This window comes from Rousettus aegyptiacus, unplaced genomic scaffold, assembly GCF_014176215.1.
Source record: "Rousettus aegyptiacus isolate mRouAeg1 unplaced genomic scaffold, mRouAeg1.p scaffold_m13_p_17, whole genome shotgun sequence".
Classification (NCBI taxonomy): domain Eukaryota; kingdom Metazoa; phylum Chordata; class Mammalia; order Chiroptera; family Pteropodidae; genus Rousettus; species Rousettus aegyptiacus.
Window position 1 is genome coordinate 3,794,996 of NW_023416292.1, and position 24,959 is coordinate 3,819,954.

A 24,959-nucleotide genomic window follows, 5' to 3' on the forward strand; every position below is an offset into this window, starting at 1 on the left:
GGTTTGAATCCTAGCTCTACTACCTAATAGCTTCACTTCTTTAAGAGTCAGTTTTCTCATCTTAAAATGGGGATGAAAGTAGTGCCTACCCAACAGGATGGCTGGGAGATAATGCATTAGGCTCTCTGCCAGAAGAGAGCCCACATTCTGGCACTGTTCCAGAAATACAGTAAATTACTCAATAAATGGTAGCTCTGAATATTATTATGTTTGACAAGCATTTTCTCTTAAATGATTCAACAGATTCCTGGCTCCAGTGTTTTTCAATAGTCTGAAAAGGGTTGGTAGAGTTTAGGCCAGGTTTAGTTGTCGTCGTCGTTGTTGTTGTTGTTGTTATTATTATTATTATTATTATTATTATTATTATTATTATTTTATTCTTAAAGGTTTTAAGTTCCCTGGAGGACAGGGAGCAAGAAAATAGAAGGGGTAAATGTTGGCCTGTATGTTTCTGCTCAGGGATCTCTGTCTGACCGTCTTGCCTGGCTTTTGTTGCAGAGATCCGTGCTCAGCTTACAGAGCAGATGAAATGCCTGGACCAGCAGTGTGAGCTCCGGGTGCAGCTGTTGCAGGACCTCCAGGACTTCTTCCGAAAGAAGGCTGAAATTGAGATGGACTATTCCCGCAATCTGGAAAAGCTGGCAGAGCGCTTCCTGGCCAAGACACGCAGCACCAAGGACCAGCAATTCAAGTAGGGACTCTGTGGCTGCTACTTTAAAAGATCTTGGGATGGGGGCCTCGATGGAGGGAGGCAGGGTGTGTCATCTAGATCCAATTCAATTCATGCAACAAGTAACCCAGTACCTTTGAGTTGGCTGAGGGTTGAGAGTCCTCAGTCACTTCTTCATCAGTCTTACATGCAGTTCAGTGTCCTAGAAAGAGTAGAATAGAGGATGATACATGTCGATAATAACAGTAAACACTTTTGTAGCTCTTCCTATGTGCTATGCATAATTCTAAGGGCTTTACATAATATGTTAACTCATTTATCTTCACAACAACTCTGTATGTTGGTTATTGTTATATCACCAATTTACAGATGAGGAGACTGAATCATAAAGAGGTTAAGGAACTTGCCCAAGGTTTCTCTCTCTCTCTCTCTCTCTCTCTCTCTCTCTCTCTCTCTCTCTCTCTCTCTCTCTCTCTCTCTCATTCTCTATCTCTCTCTCTCTCTCTCTCTCTCTCATTCTCTCTCTCTCTCTCTCTCTCTCTTTTTCTCTCTCACACACACACACACACACACGCACACCCTAGTAAATAAATAGCAGAGCTGGAGTTGAAATGGGCTGGCTCCAGAGTCTTTGTTCTTCTTAATCATTTCTCCAAACTGTCTTTAACCAGAACAAATGAATGATGTTGTAGCCACAAGTCTAAATCACTTTTGAGACAGTTGCTAAAGTCTATTCCTGCTGCTTTTATAGTATTTTATACAACTGGCCTCTTTACTCTGTTCTCACTGCCATTGTCCTAGTTTAGATCATCACCATCTTTACCTGAATGATTGCAGTACTTACTTTGTCATCTATAGCAGAGGTTCTCAATCCTGGCTGCACATTAGAATTCCCTGGAGAACTTTTTTTTTTAATGTTGAAATCTGGGCCCCACTCCAGACCAATTAAATCAGAATCTCTGGGACTAGGGCCTGAGTAACAGTATGGTATAAAATCTTCCCAGAGGATTCTAACCAACACCAGCATTGAGGACTACAGTCTACAGCGTCTCCCCATTCCAATCTGCCTGATCTGCTGTTATCAGCTTTAGCCTTCCAGGAACACACTGGAGAGCAGGCATCTTCTCTGTGTAGTGGTTTCCCACTGTCTATGTGCCTATGTTCTTGATACTCAAGGTACAGTCTCCCAATATCAGTACCACTTGGGATGTTGGAAATGCAGAATCTTGGGTCTCACCCCCAGATCTACTGAAACAAGATCCCCAGGTGGTTTGTGTGCATATTAAAGGTTGAGGAGTACTGCTTTATTCACAAAGGTGGACACTCCTTGACTTGGTCCTCTAGCCCCTCTACATCTGGCCCTGACTAGCTTTCCAACCTTATTTCCTGTTTCTGATCCACTATACCTTAGCCAAACGGAATATTAATTCCAATGGGCCTTTGCTCATCCTGTTATTTGAACTTGTGTCCATTTTTTTACATCTCTGCATGTCTAAGCCATATCCATGTTTTAAGATGCATCTCAGATGCAGCCTGTTCCAAGAAATTTTCTTGATTCTCCCAGAAGAATGTTCTCCCTCTTCTGAATTCTTAGAAGAGAATTATAAGCATTCTATTTGTTCTTTTATTAGGGCATTCGGCACTGTCTGTCTTATATTATCTTCCCTTAGTAGATTGTATAAGCTTTTCTAATTCATCTTTCAGTCTCCCACAGTGCTTAGTTTAATATAGGTATATAATAAATGCTCATTAAATATTATTGGATTCATTAATGAATAAATTTAAAAATTAATGCCAAATGTATCTTATTTTCCCTTATTTTCTATTTTTGTTGATTTCCCTAATAATTTGAGACACAATTTATCTTTTATAAGCCAGCTCTGAACAACAAACGATATGGAGGCTAAAACTGAGGAGAACATGTGACATTCTCAGTTTGGCCAGAAGGAGAATTTCCTCCAGATGTTTTGTCCTCAGAGTCCCTTATCTTTCCTAAGTTCTGTTCTCTTTATGATAAGCAATCCTGAGAGGGTGAAATGTTATTTTAGTATATGATAAATGAAGATTTGGGGGAGGAATCATTTGCTTTAGAAAAATGATTCAAAGTTGGATTTATTCTGTTAATAAGCTCCTCCTGAGTTTAAAATATTTGGTTTTTACTAGTATATCATATGCTCAGCTTAAGGACATATTTACTACAAATTAAGGTACAGATCTGCTACTCTCTAAAACATCAGAATTGCTCTGATTAAGACCACATACAAGGAATAGGGTGTTTTCTTCAAGGCTGGAAGAATTGATTTCCTTGATAAAGCTTGAATCTGGTTTCTTTTTTACCCCCAAACAACTAATTTATTGCGAGCTAGCTACGTGCTCCATATTGTACAAGTATTGGAAGATACAAGATTAGTTTACTACATGTATCCAGAGAGGGCTATAGCTGGGGGAGAAAAGATTTTTAATATCGGAAGCAATTAGAGGATAAAGCAATAATGTTCTCATTAAGAGATCATTGCCTTTATGTAGAATATAGATGTGATAAGGGGTCAGAGGTAAATCGTGAGAGATAAAGGATCTAGAATGATCAGGGCAGTTTTCGTGAAGCAAGTGAGACCTAAGTTAGGCTTTAGAGGTAGATTCGTGTAGGAGAGAATGGCATATACAGGGAGGAGGAAGCAAGAATTTTTGGTGTTGATGGAGGTATAGGGACTAGTGAGGGATCCAGCTTCCTTAAAAGGAAGGCTCTTTTACATTCATTCAACAAATGTCCATTGCATATTCCTCGAACTCCTTCAGGCTAAATAAACATTGTGTCTTAGGATATAGCAGTGAAGGAGCACTGCCTCTTCACTTGGCACTTAGAATAGAATGAGGAAGCAGGCATTAAGCAAATCACACGTTTAGATGAGTTAAGTGTTACAAGACTAAAGTACAAGGTGCTACAAGAACTTGTAAGAGGAGGCTGTCTCCACTCATTTTGTTGTCACTTTATGGCTAGTTTACTTTAATAGCTTCCTGTCTGATCTTATCCTGAGTAACAATCTACTTATTCAACAAAACTCTCTTAAATACCTACTGAGTACTGTACTGTATGCTGATTCCTATGGAGACTAAGATAAGCTCTAGAATCCTGGCTAGCAGAGAGGAGAGACATGTAAATAATATAATGTAAAAAGGCCTTTAATAGAGGTCTGAGCAAAATATTATGAGAACACAGATATTTTCAAAAACAGTGGAAGATAAGATTAGATAAGTAGAGCGGGTACCAAATAATGGCTCCTTGACCAATAAGTAGAGTTCAGATTTGATACGGCAGTGTGGTGGTGAGCCCTCTGGGATTTTGTGTGGGGAGGGAGACATGAGAAAAGATGTAGTAAAAGAAAGAATTTTTCCTACAGCCATGCCACTCTGAACAAGCCCAATCCTGTCTGATCTCGGAAGCTAAGCAGGGTCAGGTCTGGTTAGTACTTGGATGGGAGACCACGTAGGAAGACCAGGTGCTGTAGGCATAAAAAAATAAATAAGGAAAAAGTAAGGGATTGTAAGCTGATAAGGTCCTTGCAATCTGTGAGATCAACCAAGGGGGTTGCCTCGCCTAAAAAAAAAAAAAAAAAAAAAAATGAATTCTTATCTTGGAGAAGGCCAAGATGGAGGTTTGGGGAGGTGAGGTAATCTGTGCATGATGTGATAGAAAAAAGAGTGAAGGGGAAGGAATATATTCAGGAAACTGGGCAGAACTAGATGACTAATTGGGTGAAGAACTGTGGTGGTCATAGGTGACCCAACGTCTCTAACCTGGTGACCTGGAAGAATTGTAGCATCTACGATAGAAGTGGGGATGTTGAGGGAAGACCTGTTGTGAATGGTGAGCCGACCTTGGACCTGTTGGGTTTGGGGCAGTGGGAGGCCTTTGGGCATCCAGGTGGAATGTGGCACTACTGAGGTAGGAGGTGATGACTGGGACCAGATAACATAATCTTCAGTGTAAAAGTGATCGTGGAAGGTATGAAGTATATGAACTTGGGGAAGAGAAAAAGAAGAACAAAGAGCTAAAACCAGGACCCAAGGCGGGGGCACACCTAAATTAGAGAGCACTAAAATTACTGTTAGAAGTTAAAAGCTACCGGAGTGTGTGGAGGAGGGAAAGAGGAAGGGAAAGAAGGAAAGAGAGAAGGGGTGATTTTTTAAAAGCAGTTGAAAGGTTAGAAGGTAAGGTAGGATAGTGTCATTGGATGGAACTAGAAGTCTTTCGAGTAGAAGATCTGTAAAAGTTAATCCCAGCAATTTTTTGTTGATACTCTCCATGTATAGGGCATTGGAAGAGATGCAGAAATGACCAAAATGAGCTTCATACCCAAGAGCTCAATCCGTTAGAGTGAAATGTATGAAATTACTGGTTTTAGGTCAAAAACCGGGCACACAGTGGCAACTTCATATGATACAGCCTAATAGAAGAGATGAGAAATATACACAAATGCACTGAATACGGTGAGGAGTTCCATAACAGACTCTCGGCAACGTCCCACTTTCATATATAATTTATTCCCGACAGTGGAGAGAACAGTCAAATGGTTGAATGTCAGGTCATAGTTTTATGTGGAGCAGGTGGGCTCTATTACTATAGGCATACATGCGAAATTCTGAATTATACCTACCTGATGTACTTTCATCATTTGGTACCTGGTCTTTGTTCCCCTCACTACAATTAAATCCATGATGTGCCTGCTTAAGTCCAGTGAGCATCTGAAGAGTTGCTGATGATTTCTACCCTTGTCTTATTAATATAGTGATGAAACTCTACTCAGTACAACACTAGCAACAATACTTTCAGTTTTCCATTTTCCACTCATCTCTGTGTTGCAAAAGGGAACCACATATTCTGATGTTTGCGGGCACGAGTGTTACTGGATGAGACAACCATGCTACAGAAACTGAAGTGACGCTCGGCAGGCAGCACCTCCAGGTCAAACTTGAATCATTTGTTAGCAACTGAAATTCAACATTTTTGGCCTGGGAAAGGCTTTTTAGGTGTATACATTTTGGTTAGGATGAAGGTGCGGCTGTAATAGACCCCAAATAATAGTGGCTTACACAGGATAGAGGCTGATTTTCTTCTCACGTAATTGTCTAGGCATTAGCCATCCAGGGGTGTGTCAGGCTCCTTATTCCATCTCAAAGAGTGCTGTCCTTGTCTATAAGGCTCAGGATGGCTCACTGCCACCATGTTCCCATTCTAGCCAATGGGAAAGGCAAAAGGACAAGGAGCAGGTACATCTTTACTCTTTAAAGGTGCTCTCTGGAAGTGGCACATATACCTTTTCAGCTCACATCCTACTGGCCATAACTTAGTCATATGGTTATACTGAGCTGCAAGGGAGGCCCAAAAGTAGAGTTTCTGTTAATATAGAAGAAGGGCAAACATAGTGGGGGACTATAAGCCTCTGCCACATTGTCTGTGATGTGTGAGCAGGCAGATGGGCGAAAGCCCATGGCCACTCATCCATACAAAGTGCCTCAAGTATACACAGAAACAAGATTTGTTCAGGTTGGGGACTGGGGAAGGCTATATGGAGTTGAAATTCAATGGCTGGGACATGGAAAATAAAAGTGCCAGTGCTAGGTATTGATCCTGTAAGCTTAATTCAGTTGACACAATGCAAAAGTAGAAGGAGGAGATGAAGATGGAGGAGGAAGCATTTTGGACAGAGAGAACAGTGTTGGTAAAGGTACAGAGTTTGGAAAGACAAGGTTGATGGGTAACTCATCTGTTTTGCTGAAGAAAAGAATAATAAATGCAATCAATAGTGAAATAAAGCTGGAAAAGTTGGGTATGGTCCATGAATGCCAGGTGACAGGATTTGGGCTTTATTCTGTTAGCATGAGGGAGCCATTGATAGTTTTTGAGCAAGGAATATAATTACTGCTGTGCTTTGGAAAGGTAACTATGGCAACGACACATAGATCAATTGGAGCAGAGACGCTGGAAGGGAGGAGACCTGTTAGGAAGGTCCAGCAGTCGGCCTAAGGTTAATGGGGGCCCAGACTGAAGCCATGCCCTTGGAACTAGAAAAGATGAGCCAAATGTAAGGGCAAGGAGCAAGTGAAGTCAAAGAAGCTAGGACAGGAAAAGGGCAGTGGGTTTCCTGGGTCTCTGGAATGGCAGTTGTACTGTATTTTTATTCAGCCGGTGAAGTGTAGCCTTGATTTTGCTGACTCTTGAACTGCTCCCTAGAATAGTTCACTCTTTGCCCAGAGCATCTCAGCGGGCACTCGTCACCTCCCCCGGAGCTGTAGCAGCTGTTGGCCCAGCAATGCCATGAATTTGTCTCCCTGTGCTGCCAGGAGAGCAGCTGCCAGCAGCAGCTCTGGACAGACGTGTCTCAGGAACATGGAAACTATTTAACTTGGGATGGGGTAGGGTGGCCAGGGCCGAAGTCAGTCCTCATGGATTCGTCCCACCCTTTTCCAGCCCAGTGTCTCACCCTGGCTAGATTTCAGCCTCTCATACTGGGTTAGGTTGGGTATTCTATTACAGTTTTAAATGACTGCGTTCAGGGACAAAGGTTGCTTTTTTTTTTTCATCTTCTCTTGGACAACTACTTACCCTGGAAGCCGTTACCCTGTCACTCTTTGGCTTTGCTTCCTCTTCTGCTTTGCTCCTGCTCACCTTTTGTCCTCTCTCACACTGTACTCACTGCAAACACCCTCGTTAAAGCCCACACAGCTTTGACTCTGCCGCAGAGTCTGACCCTGTGGTCCCATCATGCCCCTTTTCTTCCCCCTCCCCCATAGAGTGAGAGGTGCTGCAGATAGAACTATAGCGATTATTTGATTCTACATTATTCTGCTTTGTTTAAGATAGGTAATATGGCTTCCTCCATCCCTTTGAATTGTGGGAGGTCCCCGTTAATGTCAGAAATTCTATCTGCTTGGTTTGATTAAGAGCAGAGATAAAATATCATGTAAGGGTAGGAAGTCTTCCCAGGGATGTTCTTGCATTTTCTTTGGCTTCTGAAGAGTATAAATGTATTCCTATTTGTTGCTGAGCCTTTGATTGTCTCTTTTAAGTGGAATCTGTGTTAATGTTGCCCAGCAGGACTCTAATTGATAATGTGATGGCTGTTTTTTACATAGATTTGCTGTAAATTACCTTTCAGTCATAGCTCACTTGGTTTTGATGTCCTACTTTTAATAGTTCAGTTCTTTTATTTTGAGGTAGGTTTTTTTTTCCTGTCGAATTTTTAGAGGAATACTCTCCTACATCGCTATCCTGCTGTGTTTCTTATAGAGACCTTATACTATTTTATAAGCCACTACCAGCATCTTTTCTTTCATTCTTACAGCTTTTCCTTCTCAACAACAAATATTTGTTGAACATATTAAAGATATTATTCTAGATTTTTAGAGAAGACAGAACCAAAAAAGTAGAAGTGGTGGTTCTTTCCACATGAATTTGTAATCTAGTCAGGAATAAATTATACCTCAATACAGTAGCACAGATCTTCAGTATAAGGCCATATAGGATAAGTACCAAGTGTGTGTTATAAAAGGGATGATGACACAGTCAGTGTGGTCAGGAAACTTCCAGGGAGGAAATGGAATTTGAACCAGACCTTGAAGAAATAGGATTTTGACTGATGGAGAGGGAGGGAGGGGGAAGATATTTAGGTAGGAGGGGTGCACCAGGCAGAAAGTACAAAGCACTTTAGGGGTACAATGAATATACTGGTTTGGCTGGGGTAACAAGTATTTGTGGAGGATCTGGACAGAGGTAGATAGGCTCACATTATGGAGGGCCGTGTCTAAGAGATTTGGCTCTATGCAATAGATACGGGAAACCACTAAAAATGTGAACATCTAGTGTCCGACAGAGGTATGAACTCTGCTTGAGGAAGATTAACCTTAACCTTAATGTCGTGATTTGCTAAATGACAAGAAACTTGAGACAGTGTGACCATTTGCCATAGTAGATAATGAGGATCTAAATTAGGGTGGGATGGTAGGAATGAAAAGAATAGAAATTGATCCTTCAGTCCATTTAGCAAATATGTACTGTGCTCTTAGCATGTGCCAGACACATGTCAGGAAGACAGATACTGCCCCCTTCACTCCTGGAGCTTACAGTCTAGAGACAGATGGAAAACACCTGGTGCAGGAAGAATCTGCAGGAATTGCTGACTGATGGGATTTGGGTTTCAAGTGAGCTTGGAAGCAGAAAGGAAAGAGGGCTGTGAAGTCTCTTTTGGACTTGGATAACTGGTAGATTAATGATGTCTTTAATAGAAATACTGAAATTAGGAGAAAGTTGTTTTCGAAGGATTAGACTATAAGAAGTTTGGTTTGAGGATGTTAAGTTTAGGATATTGGAAGGATAGTGAAGCTAAAATTTTCACTGACAAAAATGAATGGCTGTATTCAGAGCTAAAGATCTAGGCTATGTTCTGAGCTAACGTCTGGGCCGTTGGTAGCGATTTGGGCATGTTCATAGAGAGGTGACGATTGAGGCTATGGAAATGTTTGATTTCCAACAGTAAGCGATTAGGAAGGAAAAAGGGAGACATTTTTTTTCTTGTCTGTGGTGCTCAGATTGCCGAGAGTGAAAAGGGATTCATTCAGTATACATCTTTGGGACCTAATTATGTACCAGGCATTGAGCTAGAGCTGTGGCTAGGAACGAGACAATATCCTATTCTCATCAACATTAAATTAGCAGTATATTAAGGAGATACACATGGAAAGTAAACCTGTTTATTTAGCTGGTTCTGAGTTGTGTAACTGTTGGAAGGGATGTGGAGGTGCCGTACCTAGGTATTTCAGGAATCCGGTTGGCATTTAACCTTCAATACTCCTTTCAGTGGGAGGTTGGGTACACAATTAATTAAAGATAAATTCTCGTAGAGCCCATGTTCTTGGCCTTGGGCCCAGCATTTGAATGTGCACTGTCCCTGCAGTTATGTCACCTATTGCCAATGGATTTCTCTTCTGGAGTTGAGTTCAGAGTTGTTCATCAGTTCACAAGATGGCGTTGGGTTGAAAAATAGGGTCAGATGGCCATGGAGTATGTTATAGCTGTGATTGCAAACCAGAAAAGGGTAAAGGACCAGAAAGGTCCTCTTCACATATGAGGTGACTTTGAGGAGGAAGTGTGAAGCTGCTAGAAGAGAGAACCCCTTACTTCCTGGGATCAGTGTGTCACTCACTCATTTTGGACATATTTCAGAACTGTTCATTTCCTTAGGGAAGGTTTTGCCCAGATTTGGCATCTGGTATTGAGCAAGGTTTGGCTTTCTTTTGCCACGGCTTAAGCCGCCTTTATTTAGAAACTAACAAAAGGTCCCTTGGCAACATTTTCACTGGCTCAGTCCATACAGAACTGGGTGGTGGTTAGGTCTATTTTGGAAGATTTGGGAGGTCTCACACATTGATGAAGTAGGATAGAAGGGAGACAAGAAGGCAGTTTAGGGGATCAGTAAGATAGAGTGGTGGCCAGTCTTTGGAAGAGTTCATTTGAAAGCCCTTTGAGAGGCATTATGACTTGGTAGAAAAAGCTGAGAGCCTTGATCCAGACAAATTTGGGTCCGAACCCTGTCTTTTCAGCTTACAGCTGTATGACCTTGTGCACCCCTTTTCAGCTTTAATTTTCTCGTCTATGAAATGTGGAGAGTAATGCTTATCTTAAAGAGTTATTCCAAGGATTAGATATATGTAAATCACAGTTTAGTGCCCATAACTTACTAGGCACACACAAAATAGTAGCAGATGTAATTATCGCCACTGCAGAAGGAGTATAGCACGATCAAGACCCAAGGTTCTGACCAGAGTTCCTGAGTTTGCGATCCTGGATTTTCCCCTTACTGGTTGCGTGATTTTTAGGTGAAGGTTCTTAGTTGCCTCAGTTTCTTCCCCTATAAATTGAGAATAATAATAGTAGCTACTTCATGGAGTTGTTATGCTGATTAAGTGAATTAATATATCTGTAGCCATTAAGATAGTGCTTGGCACGAAAAGCAGTGACTATGATTCTTGTCCTCGGGAGCTGGGACTGAACATAGCTATACTAGGTAAAACCCTGGTATAGTCACTGTTTATTCCCTGCACAGAGTTAAGCATTCTTAAGCCTGGCCCTAGGTAATATAACTCCAATCTCCATTTTCTTCAGTGACTCCTGTGGGCCTTTGCGAAAAATAAACCCTTCCTCCATCTTTATTTTTATGATGTGGTTGCATTGGGCAGGAAATATGCAATTATATGACTCTATATAATTGTATGTCCAGTTCATATAAAAACGCAGCAGTTGTATGTTTTGTCAGGACAAGGCGTCATGTTCATAGGCGTCATGAACTGCCTTGAACCAGGTTGTTAATCCTAGCATGTTACTTTTAGATCCAGGCTTCTAATCATCAAGAGGAGGAAATTTATCTTACAATTACCCTTTGATTTTCTCAACCTTCACAGAGTCAATATTTAGCACAAATTGCCAAATCATTGGGTTTCCATGAAGGTATAGTGTTGAGGCCCTGGTCCAAACTGCAACCTGAGTGAGTAAAGAACACCCAATCCTGTTCAGTGGTCACTATCATGACAAATAGGTCATTGTAGCACAAACCTGTCATGGCCATAACAGAATGTGGTTTACTGGGTTTATCTCATGAGGCTGAACAGAAGCACCCAAACTTCTGCTTAAATGGCTTCATATCATCCTTTTAGGGTGGGAACGTTGGAGGACAGGTTGGGAGCAAAACATACTTTTATGAGCAGTTGGGAGGATGTTGGAGACTGGTAAAGGCTTCTTGTGTCTCCTAGGCTCTGCCATTGGAATGTCAGCAGGACGCACTTCAGACCCTCAGCTGGAGCACAGACCCTGGTGATGATGTCCATTAACAGCAGTACAGGGGTGCAGGGAACTTTTACTATTTTTTTTTTCTCGGTTTTTGTAAGCCCCATAATAATTCCGTAGTAGATACAGGAAGCAGTGTGTGGCTGGTTCGCAGGATCTTTAATTCTCAGGAATTCACAGCTAATTAAATGAATTGACTTTGATCTGATTCTCTTTTAAAGGCAAAAGCCATGTCATCTTTATTGGGAGCTGACTGTGTTAAGTGGGAGGGTTTACAAGATAAGAAGAAAGGACAGTCTCTGCCATAAGGACTTTCATAATTGAAATGGGGGAAAATGAGACGAGCTAAGAGAGAATAATAAGAACACGTGTGCGCATGGGCACATGAATCTAAAAATAGGACCCCATTTAAAGCAAGTTCCAGTAGTCACCGGGAAGGGAGGAGGAAGGTGGAGTAATCGGGAGGGACTCGTGCTCGGCTTAGCCAGGGAAAGGTAAAAGATAGCGTAGTTATGTTCTCAATTAGTTTTGGTCCCAAGTTAATTGAAGTAAAGATTTTAATGTCTAATTCCTGCGCTTCACTGAAGTACCATGCTGTGAAGAGAAACAGAGTCACATGGGAAGAGCTCGGTGTTAATGAAGGATTTAGGGAGAATAAGAAAAAAGTAGGGCTCGGATTTTTTCGGAGTTGAAAAAGGATCATCCTCTCTGCTCCCTCCTACCCTTATACGCCCCCCACCAATCATTGGATCATTGCCTCTCGGGTATTAAATTCAGGGATGATCAATGAGCACAGCTCCCCTTCTTAACCGTATTTCGGGTACAGCTGGTTAAAGAACCAGGATTAGAAAATGAATCGAATAAACTAGGATTATCTTTAACGGTAGGATGCTGAGCTGTGTTTGCAGATTTCTGCTTAAGCAGTTGGGACAGGGCATCCTTGCATGAAATTCAGACATCCTTCCCTGGCAGCCTCTGTGTTAAAGTAGAGGTTGCAGAGCAAGTCTGGCAGCTCTTAGCCTGAACCCTTGTAAACAACAGATGTTCATAACTAAGTTCTGGGGGTGGGGATGGGGGTTTCTGTTGATGCTTGAAATTCTTTGAATTTATAGGCTGCATCTCGAGGATTTAGCAAAAGGAGGAAGTTGTACAGAATTGATTCTGCAGTGTATAGGTGGAAATGAAAGACAAAGCACAGGGTATTGCATGAACCCTGAATAGAGAGCAAGCGAACCCAGGAAGCTGGCACAATTAAGAAAGGTCTGGCTTCTCTGGTGTACTGACTTTTCTACCCTCCTCCCTACTTCCCTTTTCACACATGGACCAATTTGTCAGACACTTCCTAGCTTCTTTTTTCTCTGGTCATGGGTGGAAATGTGTGCCCTTCCCTACCCAAGAGTCCTGTATACACACATACACAGACATTCGGGCAGGCTTACTGCCTAGTCTCTTCCATTAGCACCTCCCAAAGCCATTCAGGTTCTCATAATATATGGATTAAATGTATTGTTAAGAGCTTTGTCTTGGATGCTAACTTTATTCTTACACATTCTCAATATTGGTTTTGCTAGGTCTTTGTTACATCATTAATCAGAGGTGGATGAAAGTTAAAGAATTTGGTGCTACCTCTTTTTTACCACCACCTCACTCCCAGCCCCCAAACACACATATGTACTGAGTTTCCAGCTAGATGATGAATGCTATGGAAACCTACTTTACAACATAGTTTGGGGAAGTCGTATGGAAAAAATATAGACATAATAGCTCTTTAGAAGAAAGTCTACCAAATACTTTCTTAGTACCAAGTTAAATGACTAGAAAGGTTACCTTACCTTTAATCAAACAAAAAAAGGAATTTATCAGGTCTGGGTCTATTTTCAAGCCACTCTATCAGAAAGAATTGGGAGCTAACAACACCCTTTTGCTATTATTTCTTCTAAAAAACAAGTCTACTCCTGGCCTTTTTGTACACTGACATAGAAAGTTTGGGTGAACACAAGTTCTGGTATGTGAGGTTCACTTATTCTTTCAGTAAACACTTATTCAGCACTTATTCTAGACCAAGAGGCTGGGCCCTTAGTCTAGAATTGAATTGAATTCCTAAATTAAATATACACAAAAGAATAACTACTATTCTGGCTCATGAAGGTTACCATTAATGTGAAGTATTTTAAGATTGCATATGTATGTGTGCATGTCCGTGTTCTGACGAAGTATAGAGTTCAAGGTTGAGGAGCCAGAATTGTTGAGTGATCACTTTAGTCCCCTGTATCATTTGTGATTCACTAATAAACACTTGGATTCATCTGCCTCATCAACAGTGACCAGCAGGTCTGTCAGGTGCTGGGAGTCACAGAGAGGTATGGGACACAGCCTCTGCCTTCAGGAGGCTCATTGTGTCATGTGAAAAACAAAGGGTTAGATGAAAAAAGATAACACAGTGTAGTATATATTTACTGACAAAGGAAAGATGCGAGAAATGGTTTCTTTCCATTTTTCTCCAGAATGAGATCTTAAAAAAATTTTTTTGTGACATCAGTTCAGACTTACAGAAAAGTTGCAAGAATACTACAGAGAATTTCTGTATACCATTTACTCACAGTGCCTAAAAATGTTAACATATTACTACATTTGCTTTATACTTCTCTCTCTCTCTCTCTCCATCTCTCTCTATCCATACACAACTCACACACATATGTATTTTGTTTTTGTGAAACCCTTGAGCACAAGTTACAGACGTAATGCCCCTTTCCCCCTACATACTTCATTGTGTATTTACTAAAAACAGGTGTTTGTTCTCTGACATAATGACAATACACTTACCAAAATCATGGTATAAATATTGATACAGTAATATTATATAATCCACAGACATTCAAGTGTACCATTTGTTCCAAAAATTTTCTTTTTGGCAAAAGAAAGTTCGAAATTGTGCATTTCCTTCAGTTGTTTTATTTGTTTAGTTTCCTTTAATGTGGTACGATTTCCGAGTCTTCTTTTGTATTTCATGACACTGACATTTCGAGGGAGCATTCAGCCCAGTTATTTTATTGAATATCCCTTAATATGATATGTCTAATAATGTCTGGTATTTCTTTATGATTGGATTGAGGTTATGTGCTTTGGGTGGGAATACCGTAGAAGCGATGCCATATTCTCAGTGCATAGTATCAGGAGGCACTTGCTGATGATTCGTCCCAGTACTAGTGATGTTACCTTTGATCATTTGGTGACAGTGTGTTCTGCCAGATATCTCTACCATAAAGTTATACTAGTTTATGCTTTGTAATTAATGCATATATTTTAGAGAGATACTTTGAGACCATGTGAATATCATGTTATTCCTGCAACTTTATACCCACTAGTTTTAGCATCTGTGGATGATTCTTGCCTGAGTCAATTATTATAATGGTAATTTTTCCAGTTTCCATCATTCCTTCTACATTTATCAATGGGATTCTGATATAAAGAACAGTGTTTCCATCTCCTTCATATATTTGGTCATTTTTTTATAGCGTGGACTCATAGATTCTGATCATATTCAACAGGTTATAATCCTTTACCATATTTATTTTTATGTTTATATTGTCCTAGATTTGGCTAGTAGAGTCCCTTCAAGCTGGTGCCAGTGTCCTTTCGACATGTCGCCATCATTCTTTGAGTACTTCCTTACTTTCTAGCACAACAAGATATTGCAGGCTCATTTCATACTTTCATCGCTTTGGCTCTGGAGCTCTTTCCTCAAAGAGCCGTGGTTCTTTTTAATGGTAAGTGGTATTTAAAAACCATGGATGCTAGCTAGGTGTGCTCTTCGTTACTAGTATACCACTGTTTATTGTTCCTCTCAGCAGACAGAGGTAGTAAATCGGTGTTTGTACACATGTACCTGCATACTTCTATATCTGTTTATCTATCTATGTGCTTATCTGCATTAAAGCTGATGAGATCACACCAATATCATCAATTCCAGTCCAACACCACATTTTTTATTTTTTCCCCCCTTTCCATATTTATAACTCTGTTCTCTGAACAGTGAGAAACATGGCACCTGTTACTTATAATATATTTATTTAATTGCTCAGTCTTAGAGTGTACACAAAGTAGTTTCAGAATTGCTAACTTAAGCCTCTGAAAAAGAAGACTAATAACTTGATTTTAATACTGGTTCAGAGTTCTTTTTATTTTCAGTCTTGAGGATCATAATGTAGTGTTCAAAATTTATTTGCTAGTTCCTTCTCCTGCAACCCTTATCTTTAGTGGGGTTGTAGTGTGTGTGTGAAGTACAATTTGGTTTATTTGTTTGTATTTAATTCCACCCCCCCCCCTTCAATATGAGGTGCTGATTGACATGTCTCATTGCCAAATCTTTTCTCTTGTTTAGAGGGTGAGCAATCCCAGGAGAAGCGAGAGACCTGCATCTCCATAGATTAAGTCAGGGCATTATTGGAAGTCCGTGATGGGGTGATAGGCCAGACAAAGAGCATACACTGAGGACCATCTGTTCCTGGGCATGCCATGACTCGAGGAAAGCCATGTATGGATTGAGACCCTTGCCACTTTCTTCTAAGATGACTCCTCTCACATTCTTTCTGCCATTCTCCATGATCACCTTTCTTGCATTTAGGAAACCAAGAATCTAACTTTCAACTCTGTTCTAGGCTATGATTGTGAAGACGGTTTACTAGCAGTTCATATAATATGCTTGATGTAGGACCTCTGGATGATTCTGATTTGGTCCCATAGAGGTGAAGCCTCTTGGCACTATTCATTGACACCCGAACATGCAGAATTTTCAGCTCTGTTGCTGAGCTGTTTGCTGGCTCCCTATTCTGGCACCTCTGCTGTTTCTCCTCCTTGGCTTTCTTCTCTCAGATGCTGTGGCCTCTCTAATAGCTCTTTTGTATCAGTTCTGACTTGGTCATTTTCTCCTCTGTGTTCTGGGGATGGCTTCCATATTCCCCTTCCTCTGCCCACTTAACCCTCTTCCTCCATCTCCCACACATTCATTTTATTTCTTTTCTTTCTCAAGACACATACAACATGGTCAGTGCTGCTGTTTCCAGCTGTTCTAAGTCTTGCCTGCAGCTTAAGTTCAAAAACAGATGGACCGAAAGCATCCTCGATGCCGAGCCAGTTTCCACCACATGAATACACATTACTGAAAAGCATCAGGAGATTTTAGAATAGTTTTGAGGTTTGATTCCCTGTCTTCTCAATGGTCCTTCCTGCCCCACTCCTTCATCTTCTCCTGCCCCCTCCCCACATTATACCTAGCCACTTTTCCATCTCTTCTTTGTGTGCCACATTTGGCAAAGGCTGGTTTCTGAAACCTTTGCCCCCATTGTCACCTCTGCATGCAGATGCCTTTGACCATTGGGATGAAACTGTGTTGATAATCGAGCTGAGTTGCTGCTCTTTTTCTAATTGTCTGTGTCATTTTTGAATCTTCCATTAAGGGCTAAGGATTGTCTATCCTTTGGTCATATAGAGAAGGTGAGGCTGGGATTTCTGTAAATGTGGGTACATTTACAGGTCAAAAAGGTCACTAACTTGGAAATAAACTATATGTTTCTCTTTGACTTTATCAGTAGGGGTACAAAAAGATGCCAGTTCCAAGCCTACTCTTGCATGTTGTAGACAGGGAATGTGTTCCTTGGGAAGCAGTGATATTGTGCCCACACCGTCACTTTTAGAGTCCTTATTTTTGTAATTTGCTAACAGCTTTCTTCCAGTGTTGTGTAGAGCACTATTTAACTTCAGCATTTCTAGTTACCCTGAGATATAAGAGGAAAAGAATCAACACAATGGGGTCACTTATCCTACAGGTGCTTCATGTAGGCATTGACAGTCATTTACAAAGAACATCAGTAGAAAGTTGTTGGCATAGTCAGCAACTTATTATCAGGTGCTGACTGTGACCAGGGTACTAAACACTGAAGGAACTATCTTTAAGAGAAGTCCTCAGGGTGTGGGCCTCCAACTCACATGCAAATTATGGTGTGTACGTACATAACATCGCTGTCCCTCTCGCCTCCTTCACTCCCTTATTTGGAGGAGAATACAAGGAAGAAAATCCTCAGATTCTCAAAAGGGTCTGGGATGTGTAATCATTCCCCAAAATATTTTATAAATAATGTTATCTTGCAAATGGGAATATGTACACACATATATTGTTAAAGAAATAGCTGAGAATAACATTTCTGCCAAACAATACACATAGATCTTTGCTCTATGTGACATACAAATATTTTTTACTTTGTTCTGTATTATTCTGTTTTACTGTTTTCTGTTTCAATTTGGGAAGTGCTAGGTGGCGACTTGCTAAATTGATTTTTTTTAACCTCACTAATGGGTCGTATCCTACAGTTTGAAAAACATTGCTTTAAGAGCATTGGTTCTTAAAATTCTGGTGTGCATAAATTACCTGGGATGAGTATTTAAAATACAGATTCCTGAGCATCACTCCACCTCTAGCAAAATAGAATTTTAAACAAGCACTACAGGCAATTGTGACACAAGGTGATTTGGAGTCCTGAAGACTCGCACGTAGAGAAACCACTCTCTTAAGGACTTATGAGCCTGGCTGCACAAGGCTTCAGCTCACTCACTTGCTTGGAGATGATAGATACTAGTGGGTACTATCTGAATCCAGACTGAGAACCTTCCCATCACAGTATGATCACCAATGCTCACTCCTGGATCTTGATATCCCCTAATAGTCGTTTTTCTAATATCTATATGGCCCTTGTGAAGGCAGAGAAGTTGTTAACTGAGGCCACAGACTAAAGAGTGAAGGAAGTGAAGGATCATTTTACAAAGTTGCTGGGGTGTGGCCCAGCCCTCCAATAGGTGCCCAGAGCCAGTCCCAAATTAGAATGGGGTGGGATTCAAAACTGCTTTTCTTATTCACTTGCCTTTTATGTGTAACCACATGCAGCGTGTCAACATGCTTTCCAGTGGGCCCCAGCAGTTTTGCTCCCTCTGGGTTCACGGACCCTTGGTATTCCTGTTATGTGTAGTCTTAGAATAGCTCTGTGCTCTGAGGCTTGGGCAGCTGAGCTTTGTTTGTTAACGCTTTCGGCACCAGGACTTTGTAGATGCCAAGCTCTTTTTAGTTGAAATTGAGCAACAACCACAATGGAATAAGAAAATGATCGCTGGTCAGGAGACCTTGGTTCTTGCCTTGCTACCCCACTATCTGTGTGACCTCAGGTTCCCTGAGCCTCAATTTCTTCACTTAGAAAATGACAAGTTTGGTCTAGACTCTAAACCATCTTGAAAGTCCCTGCTAGCTCTGAAATTCCATGATTCTATTTTTTGTTCCCTCTGGCTTTTTTCTTTAAAAGTCGTTAAAAGTCTTCTTTTTACAGCCTCTCCTAGGTTGGGCACAAGAGATTCACTGAGTTTGGGAATTTCCAGAGAACCAGATGATAAGTTAATAGCAACAAAATGTATTCCTACTTAGTGCACTGATCAAGTACAATATTTACAAAGCAAGTTCATTGCAAACTTGAGTAATAAGGCCTAGGAATCTGGGGACATGTGTGTCTTTTCAGGCATGACTCTAGCCACTTTTTTCTGTGAGTGTAAATACATTGTGTGGACTGTCAAGTAATAATAATAGTTATGAGAATAATAAATGATGACAATGCTGATCTGCAGATGTAGAACACTAGTGTTTATTAAGTATTTTTATGGACATCACCTTGTTTGATTTGATCTTCATAATAGCTATGTGAGTTAGGCAGGGAAGTTCTGCTGTCTTTATTTATTTTTTTTAGTAAATGAAGAACTGTTGAAGCTCAGAGTACATCTGTGACTTATCCAAGGTTACTCGGCTGATAAGTGTCAGAACTAAGACTAGACTCTAGGTCGTAGGCATGGTTCACAGTGCGTTCCACAGAGGACCACCTCTCTGGGGCGGGGTATCATTGTTCATCTGGATTCCTTACAGACCTGTAGAGCTCAAAACCTACTAACCTGGAAATTGACCAGGGCATCTCTCACTCCACCCAGCCCTTTAACATTTTGCCAGCAAAGCATCAACATGGTTAATAACATTCTCTAATTTAGAACACACAAGTCAATGGGCATACAAATTCACTCACTCAGCAGCCACCCAGATACATACTTCAGCACCTGATTAGGCAGGATTGATGGAGACTGAAGATATTAACTACTCATAAGATGAATTGTCTTACTGTGCTCAACACTTACAGGATTTCTGTAGCTGTGACATCTGTCATTAGTTGATGCTGATTAAATACCCACCCATTCTCGGTGATACATATTCATCGAATATTCCAAAATATACCCTGTCCTCAAGAGACTTTCTTCCAGTAAGTCAAGATAAATATCAAAATGGCACATGAGAATTGATAATGATGCATGCAGCTGATCTGATGACTATTTAGACTTAGTTCTGTTTAGCTCTATAGTTTCACAGAATCAAGTCATATTACTTTATTCCTCCTTCCTCATTGTTATCATGAGCCATGTAAGGAAATTCATTGTCCTATTAACAGATATTCAGGAGTGGGAAGTCTGAATCTTAGGGATACCCTTTCTTCTGAAGTCACTTGTTGATACTTGGCATGTTTACGTACCATTTGCCAAGCAAGGAGAGTTGCTGGCAATAGGTCAAGCTCCTCCGCTTGTGGCTGGTTCCAGGGAGATGCCTGCTCCCAAGGTAGTGGTTATTGCTTTGAAAATAAGTATGTGGATTTCTGAGTGACATCATTCCAGTTTGGCACAGGCAGGTATTTATTTCTCTAGTATGAACTACCAGGGGTGAGCCAGACTGTCTGTCTCAGTCAACTCCCAAGATTTTGTTCATTTAAAAAATCTGCTAACACATCTGTGTGTGTTTTTTTTTCTCTGTTTGTCATGTGCTGTAATTACTTATGGGGTTTCCAATGACATCTTAATTAACTAGAGAAGAAACTGAAGATAGAATTTTAGAGTCGTTCATAGGTTACTCTATAGAATATGTGGATCCAACTTTAATGTAGATGGTTATAAATCTTTTTAAATTGAGAAAGAAATAGTTCTTTTTTCCCCCCACAGTCATCAATCACACCTTTGTTATGTTTTTTACTCTTGCTATGATGTTCGATTTTAATTAAGTGAATTAGCTCAGACCTTTTGATATGATCATAGCCAATTTGGAGAGGCTTTCAAGGGGGAAATTTAATAAGTGAATTTCTAAGCCCCTGGTTCTATGGATCATATCGAGGTGGAGTTCATAGTGTGTTTCTAGCATTGTACCCAGAGTACACAGGAAGGTGTACTTTGTTTATACCACCTTTAGTTCTGAGAATGCTAGTGGCAAGACATGGGTGTAAATGAAGGGAAGGTCCTAGTGTTATAGATGCTGTAGAGAGAGTCGGTAGGCAGATGGCTCTTCTAAGTCAGCCAAATCAGGGTTTCACAATGGGTCATTCAAACCAGTGTACACATAAGCATCAAGACCAGGATAAGATATGAGTTGTGGCTGATGGATAATCTAGGAGCAGGAAAGCCATGTCTTGGATTCAGGAGATCTGCAAACATGGGAGAAGGAGAGCTGAAACAAGAATGTTGTTCCCTTTATCTCTAAAGCCCAGAATAGTGTCAGACATATAAAGGTGCTCAACAAATATTTGTTGAATGAATGAGAAATAAGAAGACTTAAGAGATCAGAGATTTAGAGAAGGAGCCTAGACAATAAGATGTCAGAAATCTAGGGAAAAAATCTGGATGGCAGAAATTCAGACTCTGGGTAGGCCCTACCCCAGTACGTCTGGTCTCACAGGGTCCTCAGAGCTGTCTTGAGTGAGTCAAAGAACCTCCAGCTTCCTCTTTCCACCATGGACATGGGGCGAGATAGAGGTGGTTGACGGGAAGACAAAGTCTCTCAACTGACAAATTGATGGAGACATTTTAGTCAGGGTCTCCAGTGGCTCAGAACTGGGAACCACTCCCACTCTCTGACCTTACCGAGAGGAACCTTGGTCCTACAATCATTCAGGAAATAATTATTAAAATGTCAGACATGGTGCTGCCCCAGTTCTCAACTTCAAAGCAGATTCCTAAGCTCCCAGCTCTTGGACATACCATTATCTTAAGGGTAGGGCTGGGCTCCTTGGAACTAACCCAGAGCCACAAGAATTCCATTTCCATACAGCTCTTTCCTCAAACCTGATTATAGGGGACAACTTAGACTATTTTGAGTAAGGTGGGTACACCACTGCTTGAATCCTTTCTAATCATCTGTCCAGACTACTGAAGACAATTTGTGGTATTAACTTGTCCCTAAAAACTTGAAATTTCATTTCTTCATACACAGAATACACATTTTTGCCTTTGGCCCTTTTCTCTTTCTATCTCAGAATGCTCCTCAGACTCTGATCTCATTGCTGGCAGAGCAGCAGCCTGAGCTGTGATAAGCCCAGAAAAGTGTGTTTACCCCCTCCCTGCCCACCTGCCTGACTGTCTTTGAAAGATGCCTCCAGGCTGCCACTGTACTACTGGGTCACAAAACCAGCAGCCTCCATTACAGGCAGAATCTTTTTCAAGTCAGTTTCCACCTTGGTAATTTTTTCCCCCCTTTTAACACCTTCCCCAGCAAATCCAATCCATCCTCTGGCTTATCTGGGTCAGCAAGGGTCTGATTTTATGCGTGGCGCTGTCAAACCATAAATCCGCTGCAGCTTTGCCTCTTCATCCAGCCCGTCTGCTTCTGTCAGCATCAGCAAAATGCATAATAGAGAAAATAAGCCAGAAAGGCTAATAACACTCATCTGAATAAAATAATCTTTTTGGCTGCCTTAGTTCATTTTATTTTAATCAAGGTGCCAGGTGGGAATTTAAGTTTAAAAACCCAGCCTTCCCCTGTCGCTAGTTCCCTGTCCAGCCATCACCAAGTGATCCCTTTTATTATGCATGTGCCTTTTTAATCTTCCTTGTAATTGGATGCTTGATAACACATATTGATTGGTGTCACTAGCTTATTTTGAGTTTTGTCTATCATCAATTCTGTGTCTGTTTTTAAAAGTGAGAAAACGATAGTCGCCTTAGACGCATCGATATTTGTCCTCTCTATATACAGACTGGCAGGTTGGACAGGAAATCTGAGAAAGGGGGCCCAACAGAAGTTGCTGAAGCCCCTCGGGTCTGGCCCTCTGGGCTCCCTCTGCCTTCCTTCCTGTGTACCTCAGCACACAGTACCCCGTGTGGAATGCAAGACCACGTGTTCCACCTTGCCCCTCAGGGGAAGGACAGTGGAAGATTAAATTCTGCTCTCCCGTTGGTAACTCCCTCACGTCTTCCCCTTTCCGGAGACTACAGCTGCCTGGTTAATTGCCTGTTGCTGCTGTCTTATCCCGACCATTATTTGCTGAGGGCTGTGCATTTTCAGCAGGCTGTGCTCTTGGCCTTGGACCAGGGCCTGGTGAGGAGCTTGTTGGAAGTTGATGAAAGCTGAATCCTAGTTTGTTTGGAAATAAAAATAATAATATTTCTTCACATTTGTATAGTGCTTTACTGTTGATGTAATTCTTTTGCATCCAGCATCTCATTTGAGCCACGCTATAGCCCCGTGTGGCAGGCAAGTCAGAGACTGTTGATCCAAAAGGACACATTCTTCAGCAGTGCATTGTAGAAGCCCAGGCCCCTCGGCAACGCCAAGCTTGTGTCACGCATCCCATCTGCAGGCTGTGGACATGGCAGTTATTAATTAAATGACACCTTAGGCCAGGAGAGCTTCCAGGGTTTGACAATCATGCTTTGAAAATCTTTAGGGAGCTAAATGTCGACTGACAGGGCACGTGTCCACTTTACAGGTGAGACAGCTGAAACCAGACAGAGGGGATGTGGAGAAAAAGGAAGTGTGATATAAAGGCAACTTGGATCTTTATGGAGGTCTTCGCCCTAGATAGTTTAGAGAAATCCCTTTAAGCATCTATTGCTGTTTGTTGAACATCCATAAATAGTCTTCAGTTGGAGAGAAAAACTGGGCCTAATGTAAGTGAAGCTAATGCTTGAGCTGTGTAGGTTTATTTCTTTAGTGCATTTACAATGATAACCTCTTCTGTGGACACATAGCCAGTTTGGACTTTCTGAGCCTTCTTTTTTTGGACTCTAGGGTCATTCTCTCTCAAGTACAGTATGAGATTTTTTGATCTTCCTCTGAAAAAATTTTTAAGTAAGAAAAACACTTCTGGATATTTTGTCTGCTTTTTAGGGATTAATGTTTGAGGAGGTTTGCAGCTGTTCAGCACATCCCTAAGGGATGCAGACCTTTTTCTTTAAATGCCCAAGTATTACACAACCTAAGACTCCAGGGGCGGGGAGAGTAAAGAAACTGTACAAACAAATGATAGATGGAAAAGATATAAAGGCAAATTTCAATCTTCTAACCAAACGAAGTTCCCCTGGCTCCAGCGGCCCCAAATAAAATCAGGCTGAAAAGCTGCTAAAGCAGGAAACCGCTCTAGCAGAACCTTAAAATGCTCCCCATGAAATCACGTCTCGTTGACGCGCTTATTTTCCAGTCTGAAGTGTGCTTCATCTTTGTTCGTGTTGGCTGGGGAAATTGTCTCTGCAGTTTCTGCTCCCCTTTTACTGCGTGCCTTTCCCCTCTCCTGCCCCACTACTTTCCCAAAATAAATAAATGAATTAATTAAAACACCTCCGTCGAAAGGAGTAATATGTCTGAGAAAGCATACAAACATTAAAGAACCAAAAATATTATATGAAAAATGGCAGTAATAGTAAAAGAGAGAAAGAACCCTTAGAAGAAACACGGTGGAGTCTAATACTATTTTTCTTAAAGCCATAGACTCCTTTTTAAAAATAAATCTTGCATAAAATCCCCATATATACAACAGATCAAAGCAGTATTTTACTAGTGGAAATCTTCTAATGTGGAAATTAATAAAGAGTACTGATTACATAGTCCATCAATGAAAACGATGAGACTGTGTTTATGAACTCAAAATATTGAATTTAGGATTATGAATCAGAGTTGCAATTTTATGTCAGTTTCAGTAGCTAAGTTATTTCTGCTTCTAGTTTGGGTTGCCCAATATCAAGAAACGACTGATTCACACAGGTGAGTTGTTGTAATCTTGAAATAGTTTTAAATTGATTTAGACACTTGAAAAAGAAGGCTATTTTTGTTTTAAAGTTGACTTATTAACATTATCTAGCAGCCATTCGTTTCCATTTCTCTTCAAAAATATTAATTGGATGAGCCCGAAAATGTGGAATAAATAGTAAAATAGTTGATGATGAGATGGAATGATATTGTATAGTCTCACTACCCAACCATGATCTACCAAGAACCCAGCACAGATAGACCCGTCTGTGTCATGTAATTAAACTTGGCCACTGTGTGTCAAGTCATGTGCTCACCTGAACAGCTTTACCCAAGGAGGCACACAGGCTGGAATTAAAAGCTAAACCTGTGCA

The 24,959-nt window shown here is 40.9% G+C and overlaps 1 protein-coding gene and 1 pseudogene across 6 annotated transcripts in view; both read left to right on the forward strand.

The window, feature by feature from the left end:
- Positions 1-24,959, forward strand: part of SRGAP2 (SLIT-ROBO Rho GTPase activating protein 2) — a 226,819-nt gene that overhangs the window by 86,755 nt on the left and 115,105 nt on the right. For all 6 annotated transcript variants that reach the window (XM_036234435.1, XM_036234438.1, XM_036234433.1 and 3 more), the window contains one exon: positions 499-691. In XM_036234435.1, the coding sequence (XP_036090328.1) occupies positions 499-691 (193 nt within the window). The remainder of the gene's footprint in view (positions 1-498; positions 692-24,959) is intronic.
- On the forward strand, positions 4,061-4,179 carry LOC118613018 (annotated as a pseudogene).